This window comes from Dama dama, chromosome 8 (assembly GCF_033118175.1).
Source record: "Dama dama isolate Ldn47 chromosome 8, ASM3311817v1, whole genome shotgun sequence".
NCBI classification, from domain to species: domain Eukaryota; kingdom Metazoa; phylum Chordata; class Mammalia; order Artiodactyla; family Cervidae; genus Dama; species Dama dama.
The window spans coordinates 4,450,431-4,467,684 of NC_083688.1; the positions used below are offsets into that span (position 1 = coordinate 4,450,431).

The 17,254-nt window shown below is 36.8% G+C and overlaps 1 protein-coding gene across 13 annotated transcripts in view; it reads right to left on the reverse strand.

Annotated features, from left to right (window-relative positions):
• The window catches only part of EIF4G3 (eukaryotic translation initiation factor 4 gamma 3), a 220,991-nt gene that overhangs the window by 164,206 nt on the left and 39,531 nt on the right, over positions 1-17,254 (reverse strand). For 10 of the 13 annotated variants that reach the window (XM_061148102.1, XM_061148101.1, XM_061148099.1 and 7 more), the window contains exon 2: positions 704-799. In XM_061148102.1, coding sequence (XP_061004085.1) covers positions 704-733 — 30 coding nt within the window. In that variant the 5' untranslated portion in view covers positions 734-799. Of the gene's footprint in view, positions 1-703; positions 800-7,879; positions 7,953-9,603; positions 9,623-17,254 lie in introns of those variants that run through there. The other 3 variants (XM_061148103.1, XM_061148096.1, XM_061148104.1) reach the window with 3 other exon arrangements.

Sequence of the window (17,254 nt, forward strand, 5' to 3'; positions counted from 1 at the left end):
AGAAGCACCTTCTAGCAAACACTAATCATGCAGGGCAGGAAACACCATTCTAAGGAATGGACTGCTGAAGCCACTGTACACTTTCGTGAGACAGAAGGATGAACCTTGAGTAAATTCTCTGTCTTTACCATACTTTTTGCAAACCATGTAAAAGATGAGCAAAGAGGATGACAGCGTTTATACTTCTATGACAATTTATTTACCATCTGAAGAAATAAATACACCACTGGTGTAAGTCATGCAAATGTCCACACAGTCAAATAGAGCTGATCTAGTAATTAATACTGATTCAAAAGTTGTACTTTCCTAGGCACTGGAATCTGAGTCCAATTAATGAAACGTAATTTATTTTCAAAATCATGCTTTACACATCTCCTGAATTTTGAACAGTACAAACAAAACCTTAAGAGCTGAAATGAAGTGAACTTGAACGCAACCAGAACTTGAATGACACAAAAAAGAAAAAGAAAAAAAAAAAGGGAAAAGGCTCCATTTGTTCTTTTCTTAATAAATTTAAATAATTCCCATAGGAAAGGTCTGAAAATGCAATGCTATCCAATAGTAACAGTAATAATAATTTTAAAAACTGTCTTTGTAATAAATTTCTAAAATCAAATAAAAATATGAACCAAAAGAACCTAAGCTACAACAAACACAAATTTAGGTGGAGAACATTTTCTAGAACAACCTTCTGCTTACTTACCGGAGAACGGGTTTGAGGTTGTGAATTCATTGTCTGAGAAGCTTGAGGATAGACCAACGTGGTTGGACCTGCATTCTGTCCAGAGGGATAAGGGGTCTGTCAAAGAATGACAAGAACAGTATCATACTGTGAGTAAATATCGCCTGGGTAACTCAATTTCAAAGAGTTTAAGAGTTCAGTAAAGTGTTCATTAATGTGGTTTACAGCTCTGTTTTTAAAGACCTATCTTTATCACAATATCCAGCAATTCAGAATCAGTGCAACCTTTTTAGAATTTATCTTAAATCTCTGATGAGAAGCAATTTCATCACACAATTCAGAAGGGTTAGCAATTTAAAACTGATGAATAATTTATTTGAGACTGCCTGACCACAGTTAACTGACACCTCAGAAAGTGAACCTGCAGATAAGGTGGGGAACACTGTACTTTATTTTCAATATATAGTTAGTGGTATATTGAAGTGTAAACTTCTGGCTGTCCAGGTAATAAATACAGTGCTGAGATGCACCACTTATGAAAACACAGAGAAATGTTATCTCTTTCTACTCAAAAAGTTAGGTGAAGACTCTCTCCTCTCATAGCTAGTATACTATAGGAAAAAAAGAACAACCAAGATTTTTTTCACTGAAGATGCTGAAAATGTGCATCCTGGCCATATTTCATCTTATTCAAACTTTTGACTAATATTTTCCACACCAGAGCCAGTTGTCAACACTGCAAAGCAAAATAAGTAAGTGAATTAACATTCACGCTCAAGTTCTTTCATTGTATAATACTACCCTACTGTCCACACAAAGCTGGTGCTCTATAAATATTGAGACTCTATCATTGCTCTCAAAACGGGTATTAATAAAACAATTTATTTTCCTTCAGCTTGGAATTACTCTTTCAAACAGACAAAAAATAATCAAGTACTCCTCATATCTAAATAATATGTATGTCACCAGCGGACGCATCCTCTGCACACAGGCAGCTCTACCTGAATGCAGAGCAGGACACGTGACGACTGCCACACGAGGGTGCACGCTGCTGTGCCGTGAGCGATACCTTAAGAGGTGCGCTGACACAGAAATTCTGCCGACAGTTTACTTGGCTTTCTCACAGAAAGTCTTTCCATTCTTTGTGACTGTTTTAGAAATTCCATAGGAATGATGTGACTTGTACCGGCTGCTGAGGCAGGGAGTATAACTATGAGAGATGCCTCTGCACTTTTCTTCTGCATTTAATGACATGACTAACCAAGTTCATTGATTAAATTATTCTGGAAGAACTTGTTTAACATACTATTTAACATACTATTTCATACTTTGTTCAAAAATATTGCAGAAGCTTGAATGGGAACAGTCTTTGCGCACGATTTATAACATCAAATGCAAAGGAGACAAGGGATGGTCATGTTGATAGTCATCACAGATTTTACTTATACTTTTCTGTTTCAAATACCTTCAAAGTTATCACAAAGATTTACTTCTCCAAGGATATGTACATGAATACTTTGTATTTAAATGGCAATCCAGATCATTGTAGAAGTTTACAAGAGGTACAGACATAGTCTCATTTTCATCACTATTTTCAAATTTCAACGAAAGCTCCTAAGTTAATCATTTTTATTAACTGGACATACTAAGAAAAATTAGGAAATGGTGGTAACTGACAGTCTGTTAAGGAAATGCCAGTGAAGGAAGACAAGCCAATCAAAACACACTTTGTATTGCATATATAACCTTTAAGAATAATAACTAAAAAACAGTGACTGGGACAATTAAATATAGAAATTTGAGAATGAATTCCATATAACACAGAACACACTAACATCATCTTAGGTCCAGATGCTGAGAGTTTTCAAAATAAGGGTATGTGAAAAAAATTAGTAAGAAGTTTCACTTTTCAAAATATAAAAGAAGGAAATTAAGCAATTATAGAATTTAGATAGCTCTTAATATGCTTCACACACAATTCGAAGCACTTCGCACACTACATGGAGATGAAAGGTTAGTATTCCTGCTTTAAAACACTCACTTCCCCTTAAATAAATAATACCATAAAGACGAAATTCATACTGTGCATGTGTGCATACACACACAAATCTAATTTAAAAATTAAGTAGCCATAGCCTTTCAAACATTTATCAAATGATACTTACCCAATTTAAAATAAGCTTGTACATTTATTCCACAATTCCACCTCAAAAAAACTTACCCTAAAGATAAATTCATAATGACAAAGAATAAAGAAGAACTGCATAGTCCATTTACAAAAGAGATGTTAAAGTACACTATATTCAAAGAGAGAATGTAGTGTAAATTTTGAGGAAAGAAAAAAATCAGGAAAATCTATATAAACTATCATGGAAAGATATCTATAATATTAGTGACATAAGCAAATCACAGAATTAGTCAGAATAAAAACCCTATTTGTACAGTATCTTCCAATATATACAAATAGGATACTTAAAAAGATGTCTTGGGAAGATATATAGCACACTTAAAATTGCTATTTCACAGAAAGGTAACTGAAAGGGGGATATAGGACACAAATTGTAGGTTTTATTTTATATACTGTGTATTAAAAGCACAGCTGATTTTACTGTGCTTCGCATTATTTCACTTCACAGATATTGTGATTTTTACAAATTAAAGGTTTGTAGGAACCCAACATTAAGCATGTCAATCTTTTTTTTATTTCAAGTATAGCTGACTTACAACGTTGTATTAGTTTTCAGGTGATTCAGTTATATATATCTAGATGTAATTATTTTTCAGATTCCTTTTTATTACAGGTTATTACAAGATACTGAATGTGGCTCCCTGCACCACACAAACATGATTATCAACTAACTCTATTTTCCCAGGATCACTTGCTCACTTCATGTATCTGTGTCACATTTCGGCAATCCTCACCGCATTTTAAACTTTTTCATTACTATTATTATATTTGCTATGGTGACTTGTGATCAGTGATCTTGGATGTCACTATTGCCACTGTTGTGGGGCAGCATGAACTGTGCCCATAGAAGTCACCAAACTTAATCCACATGTGCTGTGTGTATTCCGACTGCTCCGCTGACAGGCTGTTCCCCTTTTCTCTTCCTCTCCTTGGGCCTCCCTATTCCCTGAGACACAACAATACTGAAATCAGGCTAATGAATAACCCTGCAATGGCCTCCAAGCATTCAATTGAAAGGATGAGTCCTATGTTTCTCATTTTAAGTCAAAAACTAGAAATGATGAAGCTTAGTGAGGAAAGCATGTCAAAGGCCAAGATTAAGATGAAAGCCTGGCCTCTTGCGCCAAATAGTCAGGCTATAAATGCAAAAGAAAAGTTAGTTCTACTACTTCATTAGATACACGAATGGTTTTAAAAAAAAAAAAAATAAAAGTGTTCTTGCTGATGTGGAGAAAATTTTAGTCGTCTGGAAATAAGACTGGTCACAACATTCCTTTAAGTCAAAACCTAACCCAGAGCAAGGTCCAAACTCTCTTAAATTCTATGAAAACAGAGAGGTGAAGAATTCGGAGGAGGAAGGTATGAAGCTAGCAGAGGGGGTTGGTTCATGAGGTTTTAGAAAAGAAGCTGTCTCCATAACATATAAATACAAGGTGAAGCCACACGTGCTGAGGTGGAAGCTACAACAACTTACCTATAATATTAAGGTAAGGAATGAAGGTGGATACAATAAACCGCAGATTTTCAGTGTAGACGAAAATAGCCTTCCAGTGGAAGAAGATGCCACCTAGGAGGTGCACAACTAGAAAGGAGGACATTCAATGCCTGGATTCTAAGGACAGCCTGACTCTCTTGACAGGGGTTAATGCGTCTGAAGTCCCTGCTTGTTTCACCATTCCGAAAAGTCTAGGGCCTTAAGAATTCTGCTCTATCCACTCTCCGTGTACTCCATACATGGAACAACAAAGGCTGGATAGCACATCTGTTAACAGTATTGTTTACTGAATATTCTAAGCCCACTCTTGAGATCTACTGCTCAGAAAAAAGATGCCTTTCAAAATATTATGGCATGTTGACAATGCACCTGGTCATCCAAGAGCTCTGATGGAGATAAACAAGATTTATGATGTTTTCATGCTTACTAACATAACATCCGTTCTGCAGCCCATGACTCACAAGGTAATTTTGACTTTGAAGTCTTACTATTTAACAAATACATTTCTTAAGACTATTTAGCTGCCACAGACAGTGATTCCTCTGCTGGATCTGGGCAAAGTAAACTAAAAACCTTCTGGAAAGGATTCATTATCCTGGGCACCATGAAGAACCTTCATGAATGATGGGAAGAGGTCAACATATTAACAACAACAACAACAACAGGAGTCTGGAAGAAGTTGATTCCAACCTTCATGGATGACCTTGAGGGGTTCGAGAGTTCGAGTCACTGCTGATGTGAAAGAAACTGTAAGAGAACTAGAATTAGAAGTGGAGCCTGGAGATCTGACAGAATTGCTGCAATCTCGTGATGAAACTCTGACAGATGAGGAACTGCTTCCTATGGCTGAGCAAAGAAAGGGTTTCTTGAGACAGACTCTAGTCCTGCTAAAGATCAGGGAAGATTGCTGAAATGACAATTAAAGGATTTAGAATACTGAAAAAAGTCAGATGATGAATTGGAGCACATTTTGAAAGGAAAATGGTCTACTGTGGGTAAAATGCTATCCAACAGCATGGCATGCTACAGAGAAGCTCTTCATGAAAAGGCGCTGACTGAGCGGCAAACATCAATATTGTCTTATTTTTTATCTGCCACAGTCAGTTTCAGCAACCACCTGTGATCAGTCAGCAGCCATCAACCTTGAGGCAAGATCCTCCATCAACAAAAAGATCATGACTTTCTGATGGCTCAGATAAAGCTTACAATAAAGTACTGCTGACTGTTGAAAACACGGTCTGTGTGGGTCCAATTACATGTGTGTATTTTTCATTAAATATGACAGTGCCTCATGTATAGTCAGATCATTATGCTGTACACAGTACTGATACAGTGCTGTTTGTCAATTATATCTTAATAAAACTGGGGCAAGTAAGTAAATACTACAGTACTACACAATCTGGTTGGCCGAATCTGAAGAGGTCGAACAAAGGATACAAAGTGCCCATTATGGGACTTGAGCATCTATGGATTTTACAATCTGCGGGGGATCCTGATCTCCAAAGCTGTTCCAGGGTCAACTATATTTTTTAATTAAAGTATGTACCTTGTTTTTTTTTTTTTTTTTTTTTGACATAATGTTATTATTACACACTATGGACTTGTCAAGTATGGATGTGAGAGCTGGACTATAAAGAAAGCGGAGCACTGAAGAATTGATGCTTTTGAACTGTGGTGTTGGAGGAGACTTGAGAGTCCCTTGGACTGCAAGGAGATCTAACCATCCATCCTAAAGGAGATCAGTCCTGGGTGTTCATTGGAAGGACTGATGTTGAAGCTGAAGCTCCAATACTTCGGCCACCTGATGCGAAGAGCTGACTCATTTGAAAAGACCCTGATGTTGGGAAAGAGTGAGGGCAGGAGAAGGGGACGACAGAGGATGAGATGATTGGGTGGCATCACCGACACAATGGACATGGGTTTGGGTGGACTCCGGGAGTTGGTGATGGACAGGGAGGCCTGGCTTGCTGTGGTCTATGGGGTCGCAAAGAGTTGGACACGACTGAGTGACTGAACTGAACTGAATGGACTACAATACAGTATTAACACACCTTTTATATGGACTGGGAAGCCAAAAAATTTGTGCGGCTTGCATCACTGCAATATTTGCTTTATTGTAGCATTCTGGAATCAAATCCACAATGTTTCTATGGCATGCCTGTATGTACTTTTCTTTTTTCATGAATCCAAAGAATTGGCTACTTTTATACCCACTGAAGATAACCTCTGTTTTTCAGTTTCCCTTCATGTGATAGGAGCAGTATAAGCCAACTCGAAAATTCAATACAATTTCTATATTATGTGCACTTGTTTAAATATTTTTGGAAAACAACTGAAATATCTTCTCAGAAATCACAATGAAAACTAAATCAAAAATATTTATGGAAATTTAATACAAAGAAAAGACCATGCTGTGCCTAAATGCGGCCAATAACATGGCTTCTAGTTTTATAAGCTTCAAGAAATTCACAATTTAATCAACAGACAGATATGCTGTACAAAGTATTTACTCAGTCACTCTGAGTATATACTCAGAGTATAATCCTCTGCAGCCATTAAAAATGATACAGAGGGGCATTTGACAATATGGAAAGAATAATATTCAGAGAGAATGTTCAAATATGCACATATATGGACAGAATGTACTGGTAGTATTTCAAAGCACTAGGGAAATATAAAAATTACTTTATACATTGTGTTGGGATAACTAGATAATCATCTGATGGAAAGGTAGATATATACCCTCAACTCATGATACTAAAAAAATTTCAGACTGATTAAAAATGTTGGAATGTATACTACGACACTTTAATGGTACTAGAGACAAATCTATTTCTATCATCTTAGGGATATTACTTTAAAAATCTGAAAAAAGACTACCTGCTGCTGTTGCTGCTAAGACACTTCAGTCATTGTTATAAAAAGTTCTCAATTTTGTTTTAACAACTTGATTTATAACTGCTGCTGCTGCTGCTAAGTCTCTTCAGTCGTGTCCGACTCTGTGCGACCCCATAGACGGCAGCCCACCCAGCTCCGCCGTCCCTGGGATTCTCCAGGCAAGAACGCTGGAGCGGGCTGCCGTTTCCTTCTCCATGATTTATAACTATGTGTGTGTGTGTGTGTATATATATATATATATATATATATATATATACACATACATGCATTAACTGGCTTCCCTGGTGGCTCAGACAGTCAAGAATATTCCAGCAATGCAGGAGACCTGGGTTCAATCCCTGGGTCAGGAAGTTCCCCTGGAGAAGGGGACGGCTACCCACTGCACTATTCTTGCCTAGAGAATTCCATGGACAGAGGAACCTGGCAGTTTATACAGTCCATTGGGTCTCAAAGAGTCAGACACGACTGAGTGAATAACACTATATGCATAAATATATGCAACAGATGTTTTTCTTCATTTTTATTAATTTGCTATTATAGGATATAAATAGTGAGAAACTCTTGTATCAAATAAATGTGTGACATCTAAATCTGGCCAGAGAAGTAAAGATAATACCTTAAAGACTAGACCAGCACTTTGACCACGTTGGCACGCACAATACTTCCAAGCACCTTCAACATCCAATGAATTGTCTTCCTGAGATCTACACAACCAGTGTAAACAGAAATTTCTGTGATGAACTGAAATTCTATAACCACTGGTTTACTTTAATTTTATTTATATACATTTTAATCACTTAAGAGTTTCACCAGTTTTACATGTACCCAGTTTTTGTGTATATTTAGTTCTCAGCAATTTTATCACATTTATAGTTTCCTATAATCCCTGCTATAGTTACAATACAGAAAAGATTCTTCACAAAGATCCTTTGCATTACCCTATAGTAGCCACAGGAACCTTCTTTCCTTCCTTCCTTCACCTCTCCTGCACATAACCCTTAGCAACCATTAACCTATTCTCCATGTCTATAACTTGATCATACGGAGATGTCATAAAAATGTAAGGAAGTAAGGAAGTTTTAGAACATGTCTTTTTAATATACTGTGTGACCAATGAGAGAAAACAAAACACTTTCACAGTATATTGGGGTTAGATAGTTGTATCAAGAAAAAGCATTTATAAAATTGATTAAGTTACAAGTTGAATTAGGTACTTTTTCAAAGTAGTGCTATTTTTCACTTGAAAGAATAAATAACAGACAAACTACACTTACCTAGATTTTGATACATGACATTTTATTGAAAAAGAACAAGTGAGCTTGTCACAAAGAAAATTGAAAGTACTTGTTACTAATGATAAAATTCAACCTTTCAAATGAAAATTCAAATTTTAGAAATGTGTAATTGTCAGCACATTCCCAACATGTAGACTTTCCAGGTGAGAAAGTGGTTTTTTAAATATTGTATAATAAACAGTATTTGAAATACCTACATAACTCAGTCAAGCAATATTTTTCAAATGACCCATACACGATGATATACAAAACACATAAACTAAATAATCAATTCAAGTGCAAGATAAACTAACAGATTTTAACGTAACAGAGCACTAGAAGTTCACTAATATGATTCAGATTACATACTGCAACTAACGTTTAAGAAACTATCACTTTAAGTTTCTGAGAAAGCTGTATAAAATACGCCTACCTCCCTTTCCCAATTACTGGCCTGTGAAGACTGTCTTTTCCTCACATACTTCAACTGAAGTAACACTGCATGTAACAGATTCAGGGCAGAAGCAGATAAAATTCCAACTAACTTCTGTTAAGCCAGGTACTTAAAAATCTGCAAAGCTTTGAATAATACAATTCTGCTCATCAACTTTTTTGTTTTGGAAAGTGTTTCTTCATAAAAACACATTATTCATATTTACATACTAGTTTATTTTAAAATTCCTGTTTTAATTTTTAATATAATATTAACAAATACAAGACAAAAAATATTGAGAAACCCAAAATTTTTTATTTAAGCATATGAAGAAGTCTTGAACCAGAAAGTTTGAGAACACTGACTCAGATAAACGCTAGAACAGAAAGGGATCTTCTTTACTTCTTGCAAATAAAATGTTAAACAGGCACATTGCTTCCCTATCCTGAAGTTTCTTCCTCAAAACTAAACTTTTCCACATTAATGTGGTTTACTGTGAACCTAAAATAATTTCCATCCATACTGCTTCCAGGAACGTTCAAAAACTGTCTTCCTGAGCTCCACATAACCACATTCAAAAGAACATGAAATATAGTGGTGTTTTTCTCTGTTTCTCCCTGCCTCAACCCTTACCTGGTCTGGCACAATCTGAAGGAAGACATCCAACTCCCAGCTCCTCCTTTAAGACAGAAAGAAAAGGGCTTAACTGGCTTGCACCACTGTGGCTTGTCTGGAGCCGGCCTGAGGGGGCTGGTTTCTGTCTCCTGACTCAGAGCACGGACAGGGACAGTGGCGTGGCATGGGGGGGAGTCTGGGGGGCTGAAAGGAGTGGCGCCTGCTGACATACGTGACAGCTGAAGGACACCTCAGACCTGCAGGCACCTGGGCAAGAGGTGAGAGGCGGAAGGTCGCAACAGAAATGGGACACTTACGGCCTTGAGCAGAAGTCAGGGTGAGACTGACAAACCACAGTGTTTAGAAGGAGCCACGCACACTATAGGACTGGGGGGAACCAAACATGCAAGCCCAGGGAAGATGTACGCACAGAAAATGCCTGAGATGACCTGAAGCCTTTACTGGGCTGACAGCTGATGGTCTTCCCCTGCAAGAAGCCAGTTTTCAAATTTACTGGAAGGTATGGCTGTTTTCTCAAATGCTCAATTATCAACAGAACATTACAAGGCATTTAAATAAACAGGGAAAGATGGCACAGTCAAAGGAACACATTCAAAAGAATCTCTAGAACCTGACCTTAAAGAGAGACAGGCTTTGGAGTTTCTTGACAAAGACCTTAAAACAATGGTATTGAGTGTGCTCAGTTAACTACAGGGAAACACAGAAACCTAAAGGGAACTAGGGAAACAATATACAAACAAAATGAGAATATTAACAAAGAAACAAAAACTGTGAAAACAAGTTTACAATCTCTGGAACAGAAAAATACAATTGGCTTTTTAAAATTCACTTGAAAAGTTCAACAGCAGATTCAAATAGGCAGAAGAAAGAATTGGTGACCTTGAGGAGAAAAGCTTTGGAATTATATCAAGACTGAGAAGAAAAATTTTAAATATATTTTTAAATATATTAAATATATTTAAATATATTTTAAATATATATAAATAAAAAAAAATTTTTTTAAGTAAATAGAGTCTAAGGAACTTATGATAAGGGACCCAATCAAAAAACTAATATATGCATTACACGAGAAGACAGTAGGGGCAGAGGGTTTATTTGAAAAAATCATGGCTGAAAATGCCCCAAATTTGAGGAAAAACAAGGACATACAAATAAAATAGACTCAATGAACCCTAAGTGAAATATATTATAATCAAACTCTTAGGGGGAAACAAAAAAACACCTGCTAAATGAGAATTCTATATGACACAAAACTGTCCTTCAAACATGAGGGGAAAATTTCCAGATAAAACCTGAGGGAGTTCGTTTGCACAAGACTTGCCCTACAAGAAATGTTAAAGAGAGTCTTTATACTGGAAACAAAGGTACACAAAAAAATAACCAGAAGCCATATAAAACTAAGAAATTCTCCAGTAAAGGGAAATACATGGGCATATTAAAAAAAAACCTTAATTATTTTTATTTTGACTCATAACTCCACTTATAGGTGGGCTGCAGTCCATGGGGTCGCTAAGAGTCAAACACGACTGACGTGACTTAGCAGCAGCAGCAGCAGGACTTAAAAACATAAAAGCAATTATAAAGATATGCTAATGGATACATAATATATAATGACCCAATCTGTGACACCAATATTATAAAGTGGGAGGAGGCAGAGGTGTAAAGAACTATTTGCAAGTAATTGAAGTTAACTTGTTATTAAAATAGAATGTTACAACTGAAGGATGTTACACGTACTCCCCATGGTAGCCAAAAAGAAAGTATTTTTTAGAATATATACGAAAGGAAATGAGAAGGGAATTAAAACATATCACTACATAAACACAATTAAATGAAAAGCAAGGTAATAAAGGAATAAATAACGCCACCAACAAAAAGAGCTCTAAGTTATGTGGAAAAGAAACCAAAATGGCAACTGTGAGTTCTTTTCTATCAGTAATTAATTTAAACACAAGTAGATTGAACTCCTGGGTTTGATCCCTGCGTTGGGAAGATCCCCTGGAGGAGGGCATGGCAACCGACTCCAGTATTCTTGCCTCAAGAATCTCCATGGACAGAAGGCTACAGTCCACAGGGTCGCAAAGTGTAGCACACAACCGAGCGACTAAGCACAGCACAGATTAAACTCGTGTAACTGAAAGAAAGGTTGGCAGAATGGATTTCTAAAAAACAAGATTCAATGACATTCTGTCTACAAAAGATTCACTTTAGACCTAAAAATCCAAAGATTGAAACTCAAAGAAGGAAAAAATATTCCATGCGAAGCAACCAAAAAGGGGCAGGGATGGCTATACTAATATCAGCCAAAACACACATTAAGTAAAACACTGTCACAAGAGACAAAGGGCATCATATAAAGAGACAATGTCAATTAACTAAGATGTACCACCTATAAACATATACTCATGTAAATCTATGGCTGATTCATATCAATGTATGACAAAACCCACTGGAAAAAAAAAAATAATAATAATAAAAAAATAAATAAATAAATAAAAAAAAAACAAAAAACAAATATCAGAAATTCTAAATTTATGAAGTACCCCCTGACAGAATTAAAGGGAAAAAATAGCTCTACAATAAAAGTAGCAGACTTCAAAGCCTCCTTTTCAATAATGGATAAAAGAACCTGAAGGCGGGGGGGGGGGAATCAATAAATAGAACCAACTTGGGACTTGCCTGGTGGTCCAGCAGTTAAAAGTCTACCTGCAACTGCAGGGAACCTGGGTTCAACCCCCAGTCCAAGAATATCCCACATGTCAGGGAGCACCCAAGCCTGCGTGCTGCAACTGCTAAAGCCAGGGGGCCCAGAGGGCTCCTCAACAAGAGAAGCCGCCGCAACGAGAAACCTTCACACCAAGACAAGGAACCGCTGCCACTCACCGCAAGGGGAGAAGACCTGGCGTGCAACAATAAAGACCAAGCACAGACAAAAATAACTAAATTCATTAATTTTTAAAAAACAGAGGACTTAAACAATACAACAGACCAAGTGTATCTAAAAGACATAAAAAATACTGCTGTGATACAACACGGCGGAAGACAGATTTTTTTAAGTGCACATGGAATATTCGCCATCACACAACGTATGTTTGATCACAAGATAATTTTCAATCAATTTTTTAACCTACATTTTCTCATCCCAATGGAATGAAAGTAGAAATCAAGAGCAGATAGAAAATAGCAAAAGATGTGAAAATTAAACAGTACAGTCTTCAATAACCAGTGAGTCAAAGAAGAACTCACAAAGGAAATTAGAAAATATCTTGAGACAAAAGAAAATGAAAAAACAACAAACCCAAATTTATGGGATGTGACAAAAACTGCACTGAAAGGGAAATCGAATGGCTTCTGGTTCAAGATGGTGGAACAGAAGAAAACATGCTCTCCTGCTCCTGAGAGAACGCCAAAATCACAACTAGCTGTTGAATAACCATAACAGGAGGATGCTGGAACCCAACAAAAAGGATACCCCACGTCCAAGACAAGAAGCTGCAGTGAAACGGCAGGAGGGGCTGCAGTCAGACGGCAGGAGGGGTGTAATCACAATAAAATCAAATTCCATACCAGTCAGGGGGGGTGACCCACAAACTGGAGAACAATAATACCAAAGAAGTTCTCCCACTGTTGTGAAGGTTCTGAACCCCATGTCAGGCTTCCTAGCCTGGGGATCTGACAAAGGGTCTGGGAATTCCCCGGGAATCTGACCTTGAAGACCAGTGGGATTTGATTATAGGACTTCCAGAGGACTGGGGAAAACAGAGACTCCAGTCTTGGAGGGCACAAAATATTCTATGCACCAAGACCCAGGAGAACAGAACAGTAACACCACAGAGATGGAACCAGATCTACCTGCTAGTGCCGGAGGCTCTTCTGTGGAGGCATGGGTCAGCACAGGCTCACCACAGGGATGGGGGCGCTAGCAGCAACAGTCCTGGAAGGTGGCCCTTGGCATAAGTCCTCTTGGAGATCACCATTATCTCTACCATGGAGCCCACAGACCCAAGGACTGGTTTGCCACAGGCCAAAAATAATACCAGGGAGACAGCACAACCCCACCCATCAGAAAATAATTGGATTTTAAAGTTTTACTGAGCAAGGCCCTGCCCACCAGAGCAAGACCCAGTTTTTCCCACTGCCATCCCCTCCCATCAGGAAGCTTACACAAGCCTCTCAGCCTCCTCCATCAGAAGGCAGACAGAAGAAGACAGAAGAAGTACAATCCCATAGTGACTAAAACAAAACCACATTACAGAAAGTTAACCAGCATGAAAAAGCAGAAAGTTATGTACCAGATGAAGGGGCAAGATAAAACCCCAGAAAAACAATTAAGTGGAGATAGGCAACCTTCCAGAAAAAGAATTGAGAATAGTGATAGTGAAGATGATTCAGGATCTCAGAAAAAGAATGGAGACAAAGATTGAGAAGATGCAAGAAATGTTTACCAAAGACCTAGAAGAACTAAAGAACAAACAAACAGAGATGAACAATACACCAGAAGAAATCTATAGCAGAATAACTGAGGCAGAAGAACAGATCAATGACCTGGAAGACAGAATTGTGGAAAACACTGCCATAGAACAGAATATAGAAAAAAGAATGAAAAGAAACGAAGACAGCCTAAGAGACCTCTGGGACAACATTAAACGTACCAACAATTGCATTGTACATGTCCCTGAAGGAGAGAGAGAGAAAGGACCTGAGAAAATAGGTCCTGAGAAAATTTGAAGAAAACTTCCCTAACAAGGGAAAGGAAACAGTCAACCAAGTCCAGGAAGCACAGAGAGTCCCAGGCAGGATAAACCCAAGGAGGAACACACTGAGACACATAGAAATCAAAATGACAAATACTAAAGAAAGAGATAAAATATTAAAAACAAGGGGAAAATGACATACAAGAGAACTTCCATCAGCCTATCAGCTGATTCCTCAACTGAAACTCTACAAGCCAGAAGGGAATGTCATGATGTATTTGAAGTGATGAAAGGGAAGAATCTATAACCAAGAATACTCTACCTGGCAAGACTCTCCTTCAGATATGATGGAGAAATCAAAACCTGTCCAGACAAGCAAAAGTTAAAAGAATTCAGCACCACCAAACCAGCATTACAACAAATGCTAAAGCAACTATTCTAGGCAGAAAACACAAGAGAAGGAAAGGACCCTACCTATACAAAATAAACCCAAGACAATTAAGAAAATGGTAATAGGACCATACATATCAATAATTACCTTAAATGTAAATGGACTAAATGCATGAATTAAAAAGCAGAGACTGGCTGAGCAAATGAAAACATGTGCATACTGTACTTCCACTTTACCACATCATTCTGCTTGACCCAAATTGTATGCTCCCCAAATTGCATGTTAATTATTTTATATTGTTAGGTTAATCATGTTCCCATTATGCTTACAATTGTAATTCTCTCTTTTTTGGGGGGTCTAGTTATTGATTGTGAAAACTGATAAACATCTTTTACTATTATGATTGTGATTATATAACTATTAACTTACTTAATACCAGTGTTTCATGATTTTAGGTAACAGAAACATAATAAAATTCTATTATCATCAAAACTATCATTTAATAGAAAAACCCATAATCACTTTTCAAAATCCAAATGTGTATCAGAATTATCTTGGAATTTAAAAAAAAATACAGATGCCCAGGTATTGTGTTTTTTTTTTTTTTTTTTTTTTGACCAGAGCTCAAGATATGTTTCTAATGAGCAGCCCTGTTTAAAAACAACTGGACTATATGAGGATCTCTTTCACTTTTTCTATTTCATATCCAGTGCTCCCATTTCATCTAGTCTATTTTTCCCATTTCTCTATCTGTCCTTTTTCCTTTTTGATGTTCTTTCGCAAGTTTCTATCAAGAACACTATAGGAGTATTCTCATACATATATATAAGTAAAATGTAGAATATATGTATTTTAGAAAACTAAAATGAATTTTTGCCTAACAAAAAACGTATGACAGTTTAATTCCAACTGACTTAGTATGAATAGATTGCTAGATTTCTAATTTAAAAAAATAGATATTCAACGAGCAACAAAGGTTTCCTGTATAGCACAGGAAACTGTACTCAATGTTTTATAATAACTTATAATGGAAAATAATTTCAAAAATAATATATATATAACTGAATCACACACACAAAAAAGAATGCTACTTTTCTAAATTTAGTAATGTTTATCTATTTGCCAGCTTTTCTGAATGTCCTATGGATATCTAATAACAACGTATGAGATACAACTTTTAAATATATTTGTGTACATATGAGATTAATAAAACTAAATAGAAATCTATTATATTTAAATTACTAATGACATAATTCAAGATGCTCCTGTTCTTATTTTTCTGCACTTGATAAAATATTCTCAGAGAAACGTTAGTATGTCTCACTATGATTATATATTTTTTCTTTTCCCTCATATTTCTTCTGGGTTTAGCTTTATGTTTCTTTGTTGTTAGGTGTCTAATGGTCTATGATGTCTATCTTGTGAATAGTAACTTTTATCATAAAAAATATTCCTCTTTGTTCCATTAAAATAAAGAAATTAATTTTAAAAAAGCAGAAATCTCGTATCAACAACCTAACATTACACCTTGTGCGTGCTAAGTCACTTCAGTCATGCCCGCCTCTTTGTGACCCTACGGATTGTAGCCCACCAGGCTCCTCTGTCCTTGGGATTTCCCAGGGAAGAACACTGGATTGGGTTGCATTCCCTTCTCCAGGAACTTTATGCTTTAAGGAACTAGAAACAGAAGAACAAACCAAACCAAAAACTATTAGAAAAATGTAAATAAAGACTAAAGCAGATTTTTTAAAAATACAGTATATTAAGAAAAATATGGTATATGTAAAACTGAATTACCCTGGTGTACACCTGAAACTAACACAACACTGTTAATCAGCTATATAGCAATATAAAATAAAAATTAAGTAAATGAAAATAGAAAACAAAAAATACAGTGTAGAACAATACAAAAAATAGTAATAAAACCAAGATCAACAAAACTGAAAAAAACTAACTAGACTGAGGAAGAAAAATAAGGGAGATAAATAAGTCAACAAGGGGACATTTTAACTGATGACACAGAAATATAAGAGCTTCCTGGATAGCTCATGTGGTAAGAATCCTCTGCGTGCAACGGAGGAGGCACAGGAGACTCGGGTTCCATCCCCAGGTGGGGAAGACCCCCTGGAGGAGGAAGTGGCAACCCACTCCAGTACTCTTGCCTAGAAAATCCCACGGACAGAGGAGCCTGGCAGGCTACAGCCCAAGGGGTTGCAAAGAGTTAGACATGACTGAGCATTATGTTCATAAAGAGAATGCCATAAACAATTATACACCAAGGTCTAGTTAACCTATATGAAACAAACAAACTCCTAGAAGCACATAACCTATAATGACTGAATATTGAAAAAATAGAAAAACGGAAGAGACGTATAACTGGAAAGGAGACTAAACTAGTCATCAAAAAACCTTGCAACAGAGACCAGCCCAGGAACACACAGTTTCATTGGTGACTTTTAACAAATATTTAAAGACACAGAGAATACTTCCAGACTCATACTATGAGGCTAACATTAACCAGATACTAAAACCAGACAAAAATAATACAAGAAAGGTACAGACT